Here is a 15507-nt window from a genome sequence, read left to right on the forward strand (position 1 = left end):
AAAAAAAAAGCGCTGGGCGGTCGTTCGTTTCTGAATCAGCGTAACTCCTCATTTGCATATTCCTTGCGTAATAATACGGAAGCGCCACCTAGCGGCCGGCCTGGAATTGCAGCCTAAGATCCGACGATGTAAGTCACTTACACCTGTCGGATTCGGACTCAGAGATACGACGACGTATCAGGAGATACGCCGTCGTATCTTCTTTCTGAATCCGGGCCACTATATATATATATATATATATATATATATATATATATATATATATATATATATAGTGTCCTGGTAACAGGAGTGCTGTGGAGTAGTTTTTTCGGGTTATAAATTTAAAGACCTCAGCTGAGCAACATGATCTGAGAAGAAGCCCTTTACAATAAATGACTTACTCACATCTTTGACTTCACATTGTGCCTATCATCACTCAATCAATTGCTCCATGCAATACATGCTCAAGTTATTTTTATTTGTCATGACAATGCATAAATATAGAATGGTCTTTTTGTTGGAATGTGTAAATGCTAAAACATACCCAAACGGGAGGATCATATCATATTATATCAATATATAAAGTATCAAGTTAAAAATAAAAAAAATATAGAAAGCAAATAAGTGTTCCATAACCAGTATAAATGCACAAGGAAGTAATAACGCCTAATAATGAATGATTCATTTAAGAGATAGACAATGCTTTACAGTTTTGAATGACTTGAAAGGTACGCTACCTTCCTAATGTACCTTCTTACCCAGATATTGCCAGCTTTCTAATAAAATTGCGTAGGTGTTAATATGCATTAGTTTAAAAGCATGAGTCAAATATTTCATAACTATAATTTCCACTTAATAGTGAAGTTTAAAAATAGGTGTACATACTTCAGATTAACTAAGCAAATATGTTTTGAATTATAAATATTAGGTTTAATACTTTTTTTTTCTTCTAGGTTGAAAGGTATGAAAGTGTGCAGGCATAAACCAATAAAGCTTTTATTTTTTTTTATTTTATTTTTTTTACTACAACTCGTAACATTCTGGTGCCACTGAATATAATAAAAAACACTATATTAACATATACTAACAAAATGAAAAAGAAAAAATAGTAATAAGAAAAATACTTCTGGTTTTAAACACGCAGGCAACTTTTGCCAGCTGGTCCCAACTTGCCATTGCATTTGTGTAGGATTTAGTCCTAATACTGAAATAAAACACCTACTACAATCATTGCTAATTTGCATAACTAAAATTATAACATATAAAAATGAGAAAACAAAATGAAATACAAAAGCTCAATCTCAAACTGCTTGGACCCGAACAGTAAGTTTAAAATGTTATATTAACCTGTGTTTTCTTAACCACTGCTCTTGTTGTGGACCATTATTTCAATTTAGTAGGGATGTCATGGAAAAATGCAAGAAAGGCTTTTATTAAATATGGAGCAGAAAAATAATGGCTAACTGCATATGACAATACTTGTACATATTGTAGCATATTCTTGATTATATGACTGGTGCTGATTATCTGCTCAAGTAAACAGTTTTCAAAGAAGAATTGTGTTGGCTAGATTATACGTATCATCATGCTTCTCTGCTAATAACAAAAATCATACAATGCTTCTAAAATAATAATAAGAAAAAGCTAACATAATAAGACAACAAATCTAACAGCCCACTAAACAATAAACAAACACATTTCTGCATAATCTGAGGAAATAAATGTAATCAAAAATAAGGAAAAATTTTCATTGTCAGAGTTTTTCACTAACATAAGTTCTTACTTTGTTTTAGTACTCATTTGTCAGTAAGGAAACGCACAGGCGTCTAGTCAACGGCCACTACCTTTACACTTTGTTGAACTATTTTTTCTTCAACTGATGCGCAGGTTGTTTTATTTTCTTTAGGTTATAATTCCAATGCATTTTTCTTCTTTCCAAAAGCATAGAAAAGCTTAAAAGCACATAAATGACTCTGAAACATAAGTCTATGACTCCAGCTTTAATAACTGATATGATCATACAAAATATACATGTTTAGTTTTCTTTTCAAATCCTTTTTTTCTTGGTGGCGATGTGAGCAAAAGGTATTTCCTAGGGGATGTCTTTTTCTTTGTAGACATGAAAAATAGAATTATTTTGCATTATGTTATGTCAAATGTATCCATCTTCATCTTCATCATCATCGCCTCCTTCATCCTCATCATCATCTTCAATCTCATCTTCATCATTCATCATTTCGTCGTCGTCTTCATCATCAGACCAGTCATGAAAGTCTCCACTTCCAAAATCCCCTGATGTGTCCGAATCACTGCCTGCCATAAAATATTAATCAATAGATACATATTTAGATTAAAGAAACATTAATTTTTTTAATTACAATAAACAAAAACTATCAGACCATACATAGTTACATAGTTAGTCTGGTTAAAAAAAGTCCATCCATTTCAACCAATAGAAGGAAAAAAATATATACACTTAGCAAAATTATAAACACAACACTTTTGTGATTGCCCCTATTTATCATGAGCTGAACATAAAGATCTAAAGCCTCGTACACACGCTCGGTTTATACGACAAGAACCAGCAAGAAAACTGCTGGCAGAGCTTTCTTGTCGAGTATACCGTGCGTGTGTATGAAGCTTTCAGGTTTCTCATCAAGAAAACTGCCTAAAATCTTGACAAGAAAAATAGAGAACCTGCTCTCTATTTTCTCATCGTGATTCTCGGCAGTGTTTTCCTGCCGAGAAATCCGAGAGTGTGTATACTTACCTGTCGCCGTGGAAACCCACGCATGCTCGAAATGACTTTGACGCATGCGTGGTAGCTTCCTAGGCATAGGTAGGGTGCAGCAAGATGGCGGCGATGGCATCGAATGTGACGAGTGCAATGACTTCACCGCGTTCTTGCCATTCAAAAGAACCGTGGTTCTTTTGAATGGAGTGTCTGTATACTCGGGTGGCAAGAGATTCTTGCCAAGAATCTCTGCCAGTTTATCAAAGATTTTGGCCTGTGTGTACAGGGCTTAAGACTTTTTCTATGTACACAAAAGGCCTATTTCTCTCAATTATTGTTCACAAATCTGTCTAAATCTGTCAGTGAACACCCCTTCTTTGCCGAGATAATCCATCCACCTCACATGTGTGGCATATCAAGATGCTGGTTAGAGAGCATGATTATTGCACAGATGTGCTTTAGGCTGGCAACAATTAAAGGCCACTCTAAAATTTGCAGTTTTATCACAGAGCACAATGCCACAAGTTTTGAGGGAGCGTGCAATTGGCATGCTGACTGCAGGAATGTTCACCAAAGCTATTATCCTTAAAATTAATGTTCATTTCTCTACTATAAGCCATCTCCAAAGTCGTTTCAGAGAATTTGGCAGTACATCCAAACAGCCTCACAACCGGAGACCACGTGTAACCACACCAGCCCAGGACCTCCACATCCAGCATCTTCACCTCCAAGATCGTTTGAGACCAGCCACCCGGACAGCTGCTGCAACAATTGGTTTGCATAACCAAAGAATTTCTGCACAAACTGTCAGACTGACAGAAATCGTCTCAGGGAAACTCATCTGCATGCTCGTCATCCTCATCAGGGTCTTGACCTGACTGTAGTGTCGTCGTAACCGTCTTGAGTGGGCAAGTTCTCACATTCAATGGCGTTTGGCCCTTTTGAGAGGTGTGTACTTCACGGATGAATCCCGTTTTTCACTGTACAGGGCAGATGGCAGACAACATGTATGGCGTTGTGTGGGTGATCTATTTGCTGATGTCAACGTGTGGATTGAGTGGCCCATGCTGGCGGTGGGATTAGGGTATGGGCAAGCATATGCTATGGACAAGGAACACAGGTGCAGTTTATTGCTGGCATTTTGAATGCACAGAGATATCACGACGAGATCCTCATGCCCATTGTTGTCCCATTCATCCACAACCATCACCTCATGTTGCAGCATGATAATGCCTGGCCCCATGTTGAAAGGATATGTACACAATTCCTGGAACCTGAAAACATCTCAGTTCTTGCATGGCCAGCATATTCACTGGACATGTCACCCATTAAGCATGTTTCGGATGCTCTGGATTGACATATACGACAGCGTGTTCCAGTTCCTGCCAATATCCAGCAACTTCCCACAACCATTGAAGAGGAATGGACCAACATTCCACCGGCCACAGCCAACAACCTGATCAACTCTATACGAAGGAGATGTGCTGCACTGTGTGAGACAAATGGTGGTCACAGCAGATACTGACTGGTTTTCTGACCCCCAATACAGTAAAACTGCACATTTTAGAGTGACCTTTTATTGTGGCCAGCCTAAGACACACCTGTGCAATAATCATGTTGTCTAATCCGCATCTTGATATGCCACACCTGTGAGGTGGGAGGATTATCTCGGCAAAGGAGAAGTGCTCACTAACACAGATTTAGACAGATTTGTGAACAATATTTGAGAGAAATAGGCCTTTTGTGTCCATAGAAAAAGTCATAGATCTTTGCATCAGCTCATGATAAATAGGGGCAAACACAAAAGTGTTGCATTTAGAATTTTGCTCAGTGTATATATAATCCTATATATACATTACATAATCCTATGCTCAAAGTTGATCCAGAGGAAGGCAAAAACCCTAATAAAGCATGATCCAATTTGCTCCAGCAGGGGAAAAAAATTCTTCTTGATCCCCCAAGAGGCTATTCCCTGGATCAACTTTACCTATAAATATTAGTATCCAGTTATATTATGTGTATCTAGAAAAGAATTGAGGCCCTTCTTAAAACAATCTACTGAGATGGCCAGAACCACCTTTTGAGGGAGTCTATTTTATCAAAATATTTGTCTTTTATCCAAAACTCACGATAATGACAGTTTTTCTTATTATCTTTTTTAGATAAAACTAGAATTTTACTCAATGATTTGCAGATTGTGTATGTGTCTACTGTTCAGGATTTGGTACCAGTGGGAGATTAAATTACAAGCTGACCGTTGCGAAGAATTCAAGTACACCATTCCAAAAAAATATGAATTTTCAATTATAGATTGAGTCTAGGAGACTTAAAGTGTAAATTAATTATTTTTTCTTCCTTCCCCACCAGTATTAAAATAAAAGGTGTGAAAGGGAAACTTCCCCTTTGCACACCCCAATGCTGCCATCTATATTTTACTCTGCAGCCAACAGCTGGAACTCTTCTGGGTTAAATGATGGTCAGAAATGTTCAACCCATTGCCTGTAAGCCTGGGCTGTCATGGACACACCCCCTAGAAGTGCATCATAACATGGCCTAGGCTCACAGCACTCTGGTACTGAGCAGCAATCACATGTCCTTATGTAAACAATGCTTAGTACAAGAGGAAGGACTGCCAATTTGTGGAATTGTAAGAGAACAGGAAGAATCAATGACATCACTGGGCTTGCCAGGATACTGCAGGAATAAAGGTATATACATGTTTTAATTTTTAAGTAGCAGAACCTCATGCAGGGAAGGGAGGTGGGGGCAGTAGGAAGATGCTTTAACTACCTGTGGGCTTCTTATATCTTATTAGGACTGCAACATTGTCATCATTACTTGCTTAAGGCATGATCGGATAATCTGACAACAAATGTCAGACGGACGTGTTTTGTCTGACAATCCGACCATCTTTTTGCTTCATCGGACAATTGTTGTCGGAATTTCCGACAACAAATGTTGGCTGTACATGCTCTCAAATTGTCCGACAAAACATGTGTTCCGTCTGATCATCCAATCATGTGTACACAATTCCGTCAGACTAAAATCCAAAGTGTAAAAACCTGCATGCTCTGACCAATGCTAAACATCAGACAACAATACTATAAGTTGCCCAAAGGGTGGCGGTAAAGAGGTAAAAAAACACATGGTTTGGTGTATGTTGGCTAAAAAAGTTCTGCCGTGTGTATGCATACCAAGTTTATGGCCAACCCCCCCCCCCTTGCACAAAAATCCATGGAGAAATCTGATGGATGTCCGCTCGTGTGTATGAGGCTTAACACATACCCAGTGAAATGACTGGCCTAACGTGATACACAGAAATCAAACACATTCTCCTACATAAGTTATATATGTTTATCTGCAGTCTTCTCTTCTCATTAGCCAAAGTTATACTATGTAGAGCTCAGTGATGAGAGCTCTACAAGCTGATTGGAGAGAAGTGACACACCCTCCTTCACACAGCACATAGGAACATAGCTGAGGCTGTCAATTAGCTGGAGATATCTCCATGTCACCTTTTTTCTCTTGGTGTCAGGAAAACTTGTCAGAAGTGACTCATGCTGATAGCAGAGGAATAAAGCAGCAGCCATAAATTATACTGAGTGCTCTTAATTGAGACAAGTACTTACTATACAGTGATATGCTTTTTACATATTTTGTGTCTGGGGTTTAGAACCGCTTTAAATATATGTATAGTATCTGAATAGGTAAATCATTTTGTGCTTTAATTGTAGCACAGTATTTTCAGTTAACTCATCTTAGTGAACGTAAAAGAAAATTACCACATTCCACTGAGCCAACTTTTCTGGATCCTGTCACTTCATTTCCATATCTGTCAACGCACCAGCACTGACCAATGCTTGCATGACACTGAGCTGTTTTGTAATAGCCATCCTCATCACATGCTGGGATGTAATGTCCTTTGGAAACAAAACATTTGTAATGTATAGAATTAACAAAATTAATCAGATTTTTCTTTTGCAAATTAAAAAGGTTGACTTTAGAGACATGTTAAAATCGATTTTCAACTGTTAACATACTGCATATCAACAAAGATTCTACTACAGTCTAAATGAAAGATTACGCTTTGTTCGTTTTTATAAGATCTTTTAGAAAGGTCAACATTGTACTTGGAAATACTGGAATGGAAAATAGTAACTGTTCTGCTTCACTTCCCGCATAGACTGTACACTAAATGCCCTACCCCTCTCTAAACTCCTTTTCAAAGTTCAAAATAAATGCAAAGATGACTTCAGATGCAGGATATGATACTTTTGTGCTACTATTACATGTCCAGGTACTACAGTACCTTGTATTAATAAAGCCAGCCACAGATGGATTGAAATTTGGTGGTTCAGCAGGAACCGCCCGAATTTAGATCCATCTATGAGCAGGATGGTTGTACTGAAGCCGATTGACTTCAGTACAACCAGCCTGCCAGAGGGTCTTCTTCATATGCGATTACTTCCACCGGATATACAGTATCTGGCAGCAATAATCATTGTATTCTGACGGTGGGGAAACCTCCTGCCGTCAGAATACAATAGCAAAGTAGGAAGGATAAATGTGTTGATGGGGAATCAAGCAACTTTTAATTCCCTTCAACCCATGGTGGACCAGGGCCACTTACTGAAAAATGCAGACTCTAACTGCAAGCCACAAAAATTCTCAGATGAGGAAGGAGATCGGGACACTAATGCCAGGAAATCCCAAAGTCATTCAAAACCTTTGTACTTTGAGAAATTTGTTGAGACTCTTTAAATCAAAAAAATGGATGAGCATCTCCATTTGGCTTGAAATCATAAACAGGTATGAATAAAAGCTGAGAACCCCTTCCTGTTCTGGAAGTGGCATGATTACTTTCTTGAACAAACACGTGACAAGAGAGACACCCTCTTTCTTGGAAAGAAATGCAAAAGCCTGCAAACATCCCCCTACCTGAATAATTCGGGACAACTTTTCATATAGAGCAGGGATATGCAATTAGCGGACCTCCAGCTGTTGCAGAACTACAAGTCCCATGAGGCATAGCAAGACTGACAGCCACAAGCATGACACCCAGAGGCAGAGGCATGATGGAACTTGTAGTTTTGCAACAGCTGGAGGTCCGCTAATTGCATATCCCTGATATAGAGGAAGACCTCTAATCAGATCTTTGCTGCTCTCAATGACCAAGTTCTTTTGTGGGGATAAGGTTTGGAAATGGAGGATAAGCCCTGTGAGAGACAAAAAGGGTGCCTCGAGGAAAGCTTTTACAAGATAACCTTGCTGACCTGTATTTTCAGCCAAATATCCTATGTGTGTGTGAACGGACAAAATTCCCAAGCATAAAACCTGCTAAGTGGAACCCTTCAGGGCATCCATATTAAACCAAGAGTCTAGGTTAACTCTGCTAGGTTTCCACTTATGTCACGTTCACTGTCTGTGAAATACAAGCTCCTAGACAAGTGCTTCATGTAGCCCTAAGACTCTGACATACACCAAAACACTGCCACAGTATAGCTGGCCCAGCTATAGAAAAGGAGGCCTTCTGCAATGTTTTGAATCTCTTATTTGCTGGATCCTTGAAAATGGCAAAATCATCCACATGGCATGTCACATTCTTGTTAAGATAGCAAAACAGCTGCCTCAACTTCTTAACAAATTTTCCTCCATAGGATGCAGCTGATCGAACCCTTTTAAGAGGACATAACACCTTATCAGTGTGAGCCCCTTCTGCAAACATCCCCTCCTCTATGTAAGAGGAAGCAAAAAACTGGGAGCTTTGCGTTGGTCGTCATGAACTTAAGTTGCCCTAAAGGACTCTGATTCAGAAAGTAGTCAATTTAATCTTTAAGGACAATCCCAGATAGTGACTTTGCTAGGCCTCGCTCTACCTAAAAAAACATCTTGAACCTGAGGTTACTCAGACAACTGCAAACAACTGAACCTTCGGCATCCAGCTCCGCCACATCCACTATCTACCTGTCATCCACTCAATCCTTTTCCAAAAAGTAGAGGGGACCAGCGAAAGAGGGTGACCATGCTTCTTAGTACTTAGCCCCATTGAGGCAAACAGTCTGGCAAACGTATTCTCTACACTCACCAGAAGCTGACAAATCCTTCATAAGTCATGTAGACATCCTTCTTTTAGCCACAAGACTAGACTGGCATAGAGATTCAGATTATCCCGATACTTTTGGCCTTCATCAGCCTGAAAAGTAACAGGACCTGTGTCTAGCCACTTCCCGCCCAAGGACGTCATATGACGTCCTTGACTTTCAGTGGGGATATCTGAAAGATGCCTGCAGCTACAGGCATCATTCAGATTTCCATCTCTTCAGCCAGCGATTCTGTGCACAATAAGAATGATCATAGCGACAGTTCCACCGCTTGATCGTTCTTATAGGCGACGGGAAGGGACATCCCCCCTCCGCCGCCATCCGGTGCTTCTCTGGGCTCTCCCGTGCCATCGGAGACCTGGAAAAACTATCTGCCAGCACCGGATGGGAGGCATAGAGATGACTGGTGACCAGATGGTCACCAGTCATCTCTATGATCGTCAAAGACCATCACACCCGGGTATGGGAATGTAAACAAAGCTGCAATCGCGGCTGAAAGCATGAGATCCGTGAATTTTTTTTCACAAGCTCATGCTTTCCAGCCTGGAGGAGAGATGTGGGGTCTTCTTGACCCCGCATCTCTCCATAAAGAGTACCTGTCACAAACCATTCCTATTACAAGGGATTTTTACATTCCTTGTAATTGGAAAAAAGGGGCAAAAAAATGTAAAAAAAAGTGTAAAAATAAAATAAATTAAGTAAAATAAAAAATAAAATAATAAAAACATTTTTTTAAACGCCCCTATCCCCAGTAGCTCGCGCTCAGAAGCGAACGCACATGTAAGTCCCGCCCACATATGTAAACGCCGTTCAAACCACACATGTGAGGTATCGCCACGTGTTTTAGAGCACCAGCAACAATTCTAGTACTAGACCTCCTCTGTAACTCTAAACAGGTAACCTGTAAAAAAAAAATAAGTTGGAGCCATTCCATGAGTGTGCGCAATTTAAAGCGTGACATACTATTTACTCAACGTAACTTCATCTTTCACATTATACAAAATAATTGGGCTAACTTTACTGTTTTGTTATTTTTTAATTCATGAAACCGTTTTTCCCCCAAAAAAAGGAGTTTGAAAAATTATTGCGCAAATAACGTGCAAGAGAAGTGCCAAAATTGGCCCGGTATGGAAGTGGCTAGACAAGACAGCCCCCCTCAGCATTTTACAAGACCAAAAGAGAGTGGCTGTGGTCAGTTATGAAAGCTATACCATCCACTTTGTTAAGGACATGTAAAAGAAGGTCAGATGACATAAAGATCATGCAGTGAAGATATCTAAACTCTTTTCCATCCAGTTTGGTGTTTAACTACTGTGTTTCTGCCTCCAATGCCCTTCTATGTTATCTTCAATAATGAGAACAATAAGGTGCTGAAGGGCAATACAAAAGGCTTGGGTTTTGAAGCCTATCTGTAAGATCTTGAAATATTTGGTTGCTATTTCACACATTGAAAACCAGGAATCCAAAATTGAAAGATCCACAGAAAGAGGCAAAGCAAGCTGACTTGAAAATGAATGAACACAAAAGTTAACAATAGCTTCAACCAGCCAATTATTCTGTTTCTTGGTCAGCTATGTAATTAAAGATGAAAGTGTCACTGATGTCACATCAGTAGTAAAATATAAAAATTGGGGCAGCTTTTTTCCAACTGCAAGCAACCTCAAGAATATGTCAGCTTGGCAGAAATAATAAAGAGCAAATGGGTTTGGGACATGAAATAATAAAGAAAAAATTGTGAACAAACTACAGACGTTTATCAATATATCACTTAGCTGATTCAGTAATTTAAATCAGAAGTTGTCTTCAGTGCTGAATTTTGGCAGCTACGCACCAAAAATGTTCAAAGAATGAAGGCTGGTTCACACTAGAATGTGCGCATTTTTGTACGCTTCATTTTTGATAGCTCATTCATGTCAATGGTCTGCCAAATGCATGGGAGCACATAAAAATCCAGGCAGGCATTAATTTTTAAAATCATGACGCACCAAACAACATGGTATTGCACCACATTTGCTAGATGCGTTCAGGGTGGCATTAATGCTTAATGGCACCCGCACACCTTTATCTAAGGCAGTGTGTTCCGTCCAGGAAATGCATTTTTCCCACCTGCATTCTGGTGCGAGTGGGGCCTTAAAGTAACCATCAGAAACATGTACATCATAACCTCATGTTCAATTCAGTGCGTTGCGATTTTCAGCCTATTCATTTGAATAGGCAGGGTGCCAGAAAAAGTCCTGCCAGCAGCTTCTTTGGAGCGTATTAGCAGCGGTGAGCTCACCGCTGCTAATGCGCTCCTGCCAATTGAAATCAATGGTCGGCGCTGCTGTATCACCAGCAATACGGCGCTGTAGTGGCGCATTATGGGCGGTTTTAACCCTTTCTGGGCCGCAAGCGGGGGTTTAAAGCACCCCGCTAGCTGCCAAAATGCACCGCCGACGCTATATGCGGCACAGTGTGAAAGGGCTCTAAAAAGTAAAAGACAAATTTGAAAATATACAATTGAGTAAAAATTTTACTGTTCAAATGTATGTAAACTTTAAAACTTCAAATGAAAATTAATATTTAGCCAAAAACTATCATGCTTGCAGAAATGTACCACTATCTTGTCTGACATCTTATGCAAATTAATTAATTAAAAAAACGAACCTTTCACCTTTTAGTAGTGTCTTGGCAAATATGATAAACAACAAGTTAACTAATTTACTGTCAATCTATAAAGTTTGGTTCCCATAGTAAGGTGCTAATGAATTCTTAACAATTTAAATACATTAAATGCAGTGTTTTTTTTTTATGATATAGCCTAACAAATTTAGTAATTTATATTCCTGTATAATGTTAATTTGCAGAGAAAATGCTTGTAAAATTATTTTTTACAATTTGCTGATTTTATGTAATTTAAACTAATCATTATTTACAAAAGCTAATAATATGGAATTGAATGTTTAATGATTCGGACTTGGGCCTCATACACACGACCGAGTTTCTCGGCAAAAACCAGCAAGAAACTTTATGGGAGATATTTTTTTGCCGAGGAAACCGGTCATGTGTACATTTTCGTCGAGGAAACTGTCGAGAAACTTGACGAGCCAAAAAGAGAGCAAGTTCTCTATTTCCTTGACGGGAATGGAGAAACTTGCCTTGTCGAGTTTCTCGACAGCCTAACAAGGAACTCGACGAGGAAAACGATGTGTTTCGCCCGTCGAGTTCCTCGGTCGTGTGTACGAGGCTTAAGACTGGCACTGGATTGGCAGATATCATCTCAAAAACAGTAGGAGAGGAAATACTGTCTGATTCTCAAATGAGTAGGCTGAGTGACTGGCCTGCGATGATATCCACTCAATGTTGACAATGTAACATATTTGGTGACATAATTGACTTATTGAAAAGTTTGTTACCACATATGTTATTCAGAATATCCAGCTCTTTAGGCTGTGCTGTACATTGCATACTCCTGACAACTACAATCTGCAACCTTATTGAGAGACGATACCGCTCTAAAAACTGCTGATCCCTTGGCTTTGCTTCCGTCCCACTAAACCAAAAAGGTGCTGGCTATGCACAGGTGCATTGGATAGAAGAAGATCCTGGACTGCCGCACTCCTTAAAACGATGTCTTTATTGTTCAAATAAAATCCCAAAAACAACCAAAGCGATGCAGTCAAAATTAAGTGAACAACAGGAAAAAGATGGCTGACATGTTTTACATCATGTGTGAAACATGTCAGCGACCTTTTCAAAATATGGGGTGAACCACAGTTCAGTGTCATAAGGAAATGCTCCAGTGAACAGCCATCAGAATATACATAAAGCTGTGCATGTCTGCAAGCTAGTGCATGAGATATGTAAATAACCTGTCACTCAAGCAAGGACTTTGGTTTTCATCTGCAAGTCTGTTTTATTTCACTGAACAATAAAAAGAGGATTGCTCAGCGCTGGATTAACTCTGTATGGCAAGACTGGGCACAGATGATAGGAAATATTATTCTCTACATTGTGACATAAAAAAATTGGGGTTTACATCCACTTTAAGATTTAGTAAACCCTTGCAAATCTATACTTAGCTCAACGTGTGCAAAAAGTACCAGACCATCTTGTGCCCATATTGGTGCTGAATGCCAACTGTTCTGTGCCAAGATCTACAAAATTAAGGTCCCTTTCACAGGGGGAAGATTCCATCTCTGATCAGTAAGGAATTTGATCACAGATCCCCTGCTGATCAGAGCAAAGAAGGTGGATGACAGGTCCGCGTCCACTCAGTTTATGTAGCATTGACACGTTGAGGATGACCAGATATAAACGTGCAGCGATCCACCTAGACAGAGGAGGAGAACGTATCCCCTTCCATTTGTTTTTAGCAGACCAGATAAGATTGGAGGTAGGTGGTTGTAAATGAACACAAGTCCATTTACATCCACTGGTCCATAGGGATGAATGGACCATCTGACCAGGTCTGCCTGAAAAACTGACAGGCAAATGTGATTGGAACAGTTGTGTAAATGGGTGCTGAGAACTAATCATTTAAAGGTTGATTCAAATCAAGTGAAAAACATGCCTTTTCTACAGTTATTTTGGTAGGAGCATTTTAGGTGAAAAATAATACCAATTATTATTATTAAAAATAAAAAATAAAAAATAAATAACTTACCAAGAAGCTTCTTTAATCCTTGCTGCTTCTGAATATTACTGAGCTCAGTTTGACAAGGAGGATCTATGGCAAACGAAGAACAAAACAATGTTATTACCAATCCATTTGCATTAAAGTAAAATTAAATCACCACAGCAAATGGTAAATTCTGCTCCACAAGGAGTTTTTTGCCATATTATGCAAGTTTGCACAATATAGCGCACTTGAACAGAAAAACAATACCTTCCAGCACTGCAATGTTTGCACTCCACTCCATGGCCAGTGCGTCCATCATTACAAAATTTTTCCTGGGTTTTCAGTCTATGGCCGTCTTGAATGGCTGGCCTAGGATTACAAAACTCTCACGCATGCGCTTGATGAGACTGTACACTGTGCTGTGAATGCGCAGCTCAGTGTAAACCTATGCTGACAGGTGGATAGAATCATCTAAGACATACAGTACATTGTCTTTTCTGTCATAAATCCTACATATCATTTCTGTCTGAGAAATTAGCAAAAAATTGGGTGATATGGTGCACTCTGGTTATGATTCAATGATGAAAGGAGAAAATATGGGGAAGGGGAGGGAGAACGGGATGGTAGTAATGTTATTATTCAAATAGTTCCATGTAAGGTAAAGGATAACTGTTCAAAGAAGGCAGCCAGTTCAAAAACGTAGAAGTAAAAGAACTCATCCAATGCCTGAAGAAAGAGTAAGAAAACTCTGAAAGCTACCACCACCCCGCTGACCCAACCCGCAAGTGACCAGACCCAGAAGTGAAGTGGAGCCGTCCACTGTGCACCTCTGATCATGTTCCATCCAGCCGGAAGCATCGTCTCCAGCTTTGTTCCCGGAGGACAGACCCGACTACGGACACCCGTCTACAACAGCGACGCCGGACGCACATTCTCCTTCTCTTTGCACCCGGAAGTCGTAGCGGATGATCTTTACAATGCCTGGGCCAGATCCACGTACAGCGGGCGCAACTTAATTTTTGGGATTTAAGTTACACCGCCGCAAAATTTCTACCTAAGTGCCCGATCCACAAAGCACTTACCTAGAAATTTTCAGCGGTGTAACTTAAATCCGTCCGGCGCAAGGCGTGCCCAATCTAATGGGGCGAGTCCTATTTAAATTAGGCGCGCTCCCGCGCCGGACGTACTGCACATGCTCCCGACGCGATTTTCCCGACGTGCTTTGCGCGAAGTTACGTTGCGCCGAGTTTTGTGAATCGCGCCGGGTAAAAAAAGTTGCGTCGGGAAAAAAAAGAGATGCGGCGGGAGAAAAAAATAATAATTTTGACAGCGTCGCGGGAAAGAAGGGTCTACTTTTACATGGTGTACTAACTTTACACTTTGTAAAAGCAGCCCTAATTTTGCGTTTGCAAACTAACAACTTACGGAGACTTCACAAAGGGAAACCGCTTCGTGGATCTCCGTAAGTGCTAATTTGCATACCCGACGCGGAATTTCGACGAGAAATGCCCCCAGCGGCAGCCGAGGTACTGCATCTTAAGATCCGACAGTGTAAAACTATTACACCTGCCAGATCTTAGGAAAATCTATGCATAACTGATTCTCTGAATCAGCCGCATAGTTAGAAACAGGGATACGACGGCGTATCAGCGGATACGACGGCGTATCAGCGGATACGACGGCGTATCAGCAGATACGCCTGCGTATCCCTTTTGAGGATCTGGCCCCCTGTTTCCACTTCAATCCTGTGAGTGCAATCATTTCAATTGTGTCTTATTTATAAGTAATCACTGCACTTGGAGGGCACTGTTCTCTCTCCCCTTCTTCCTGAGAAATTAGCAAGCCAACCACACAAACAAGAAATTACATTTCTGAAGGAAATTCTGTATACCACCAGAGTAAAAAAACTCATCCAGGTTGCCATACTGCAGTAATTTTTTGTAATATTAAAAAAAATTACATTGGCTGTAGATGGAAATGGAAAGTTAAAATTGCAAACTGGCTTGTGCAGCAATTTACAATCAATATTAATATTTTTACTTTGCAGGTACTAATCCGACTTGTACCATATAGAAGGCAGTGGGGTGGAT

The 15507-nt window shown here is 40.0% G+C and overlaps 1 protein-coding gene across 3 annotated transcripts in view; it reads right to left on the minus strand.

Moving 5' to 3' along the window:
* Window positions 1-441: 441 nt before the first annotated feature.
* SPOCK3 (SPARC (osteonectin), cwcv and kazal like domains proteoglycan 3) overlaps window positions 442-15507 on the minus strand; it is a 462415-nt gene continuing 447349 nt past the window's right edge. For all 3 annotated transcript variants that reach the window (XM_040332877.1, XM_040332884.1, XM_040332892.1), the window contains 3 exons: window positions 13463-13525; window positions 6499-6636; window positions 442-2295 (listed from right to left, as the gene is read on the minus strand). In XM_040332877.1, the coding sequence (XP_040188811.1) occupies window positions 2135-2295; window positions 6499-6636; window positions 13463-13525 (362 nt within the window). In that variant the 3' untranslated portion in view covers window positions 442-2134. The remainder of the gene's footprint in view (window positions 2296-6498; window positions 6637-13462; window positions 13526-15507) is intronic.

Source organism: Rana temporaria, chromosome 1 (genome assembly GCF_905171775.1).
Source record: "Rana temporaria chromosome 1, aRanTem1.1, whole genome shotgun sequence".
Lineage (NCBI taxonomy): Eukaryota > Metazoa > Chordata > Amphibia > Anura > Ranidae > Rana > Rana temporaria.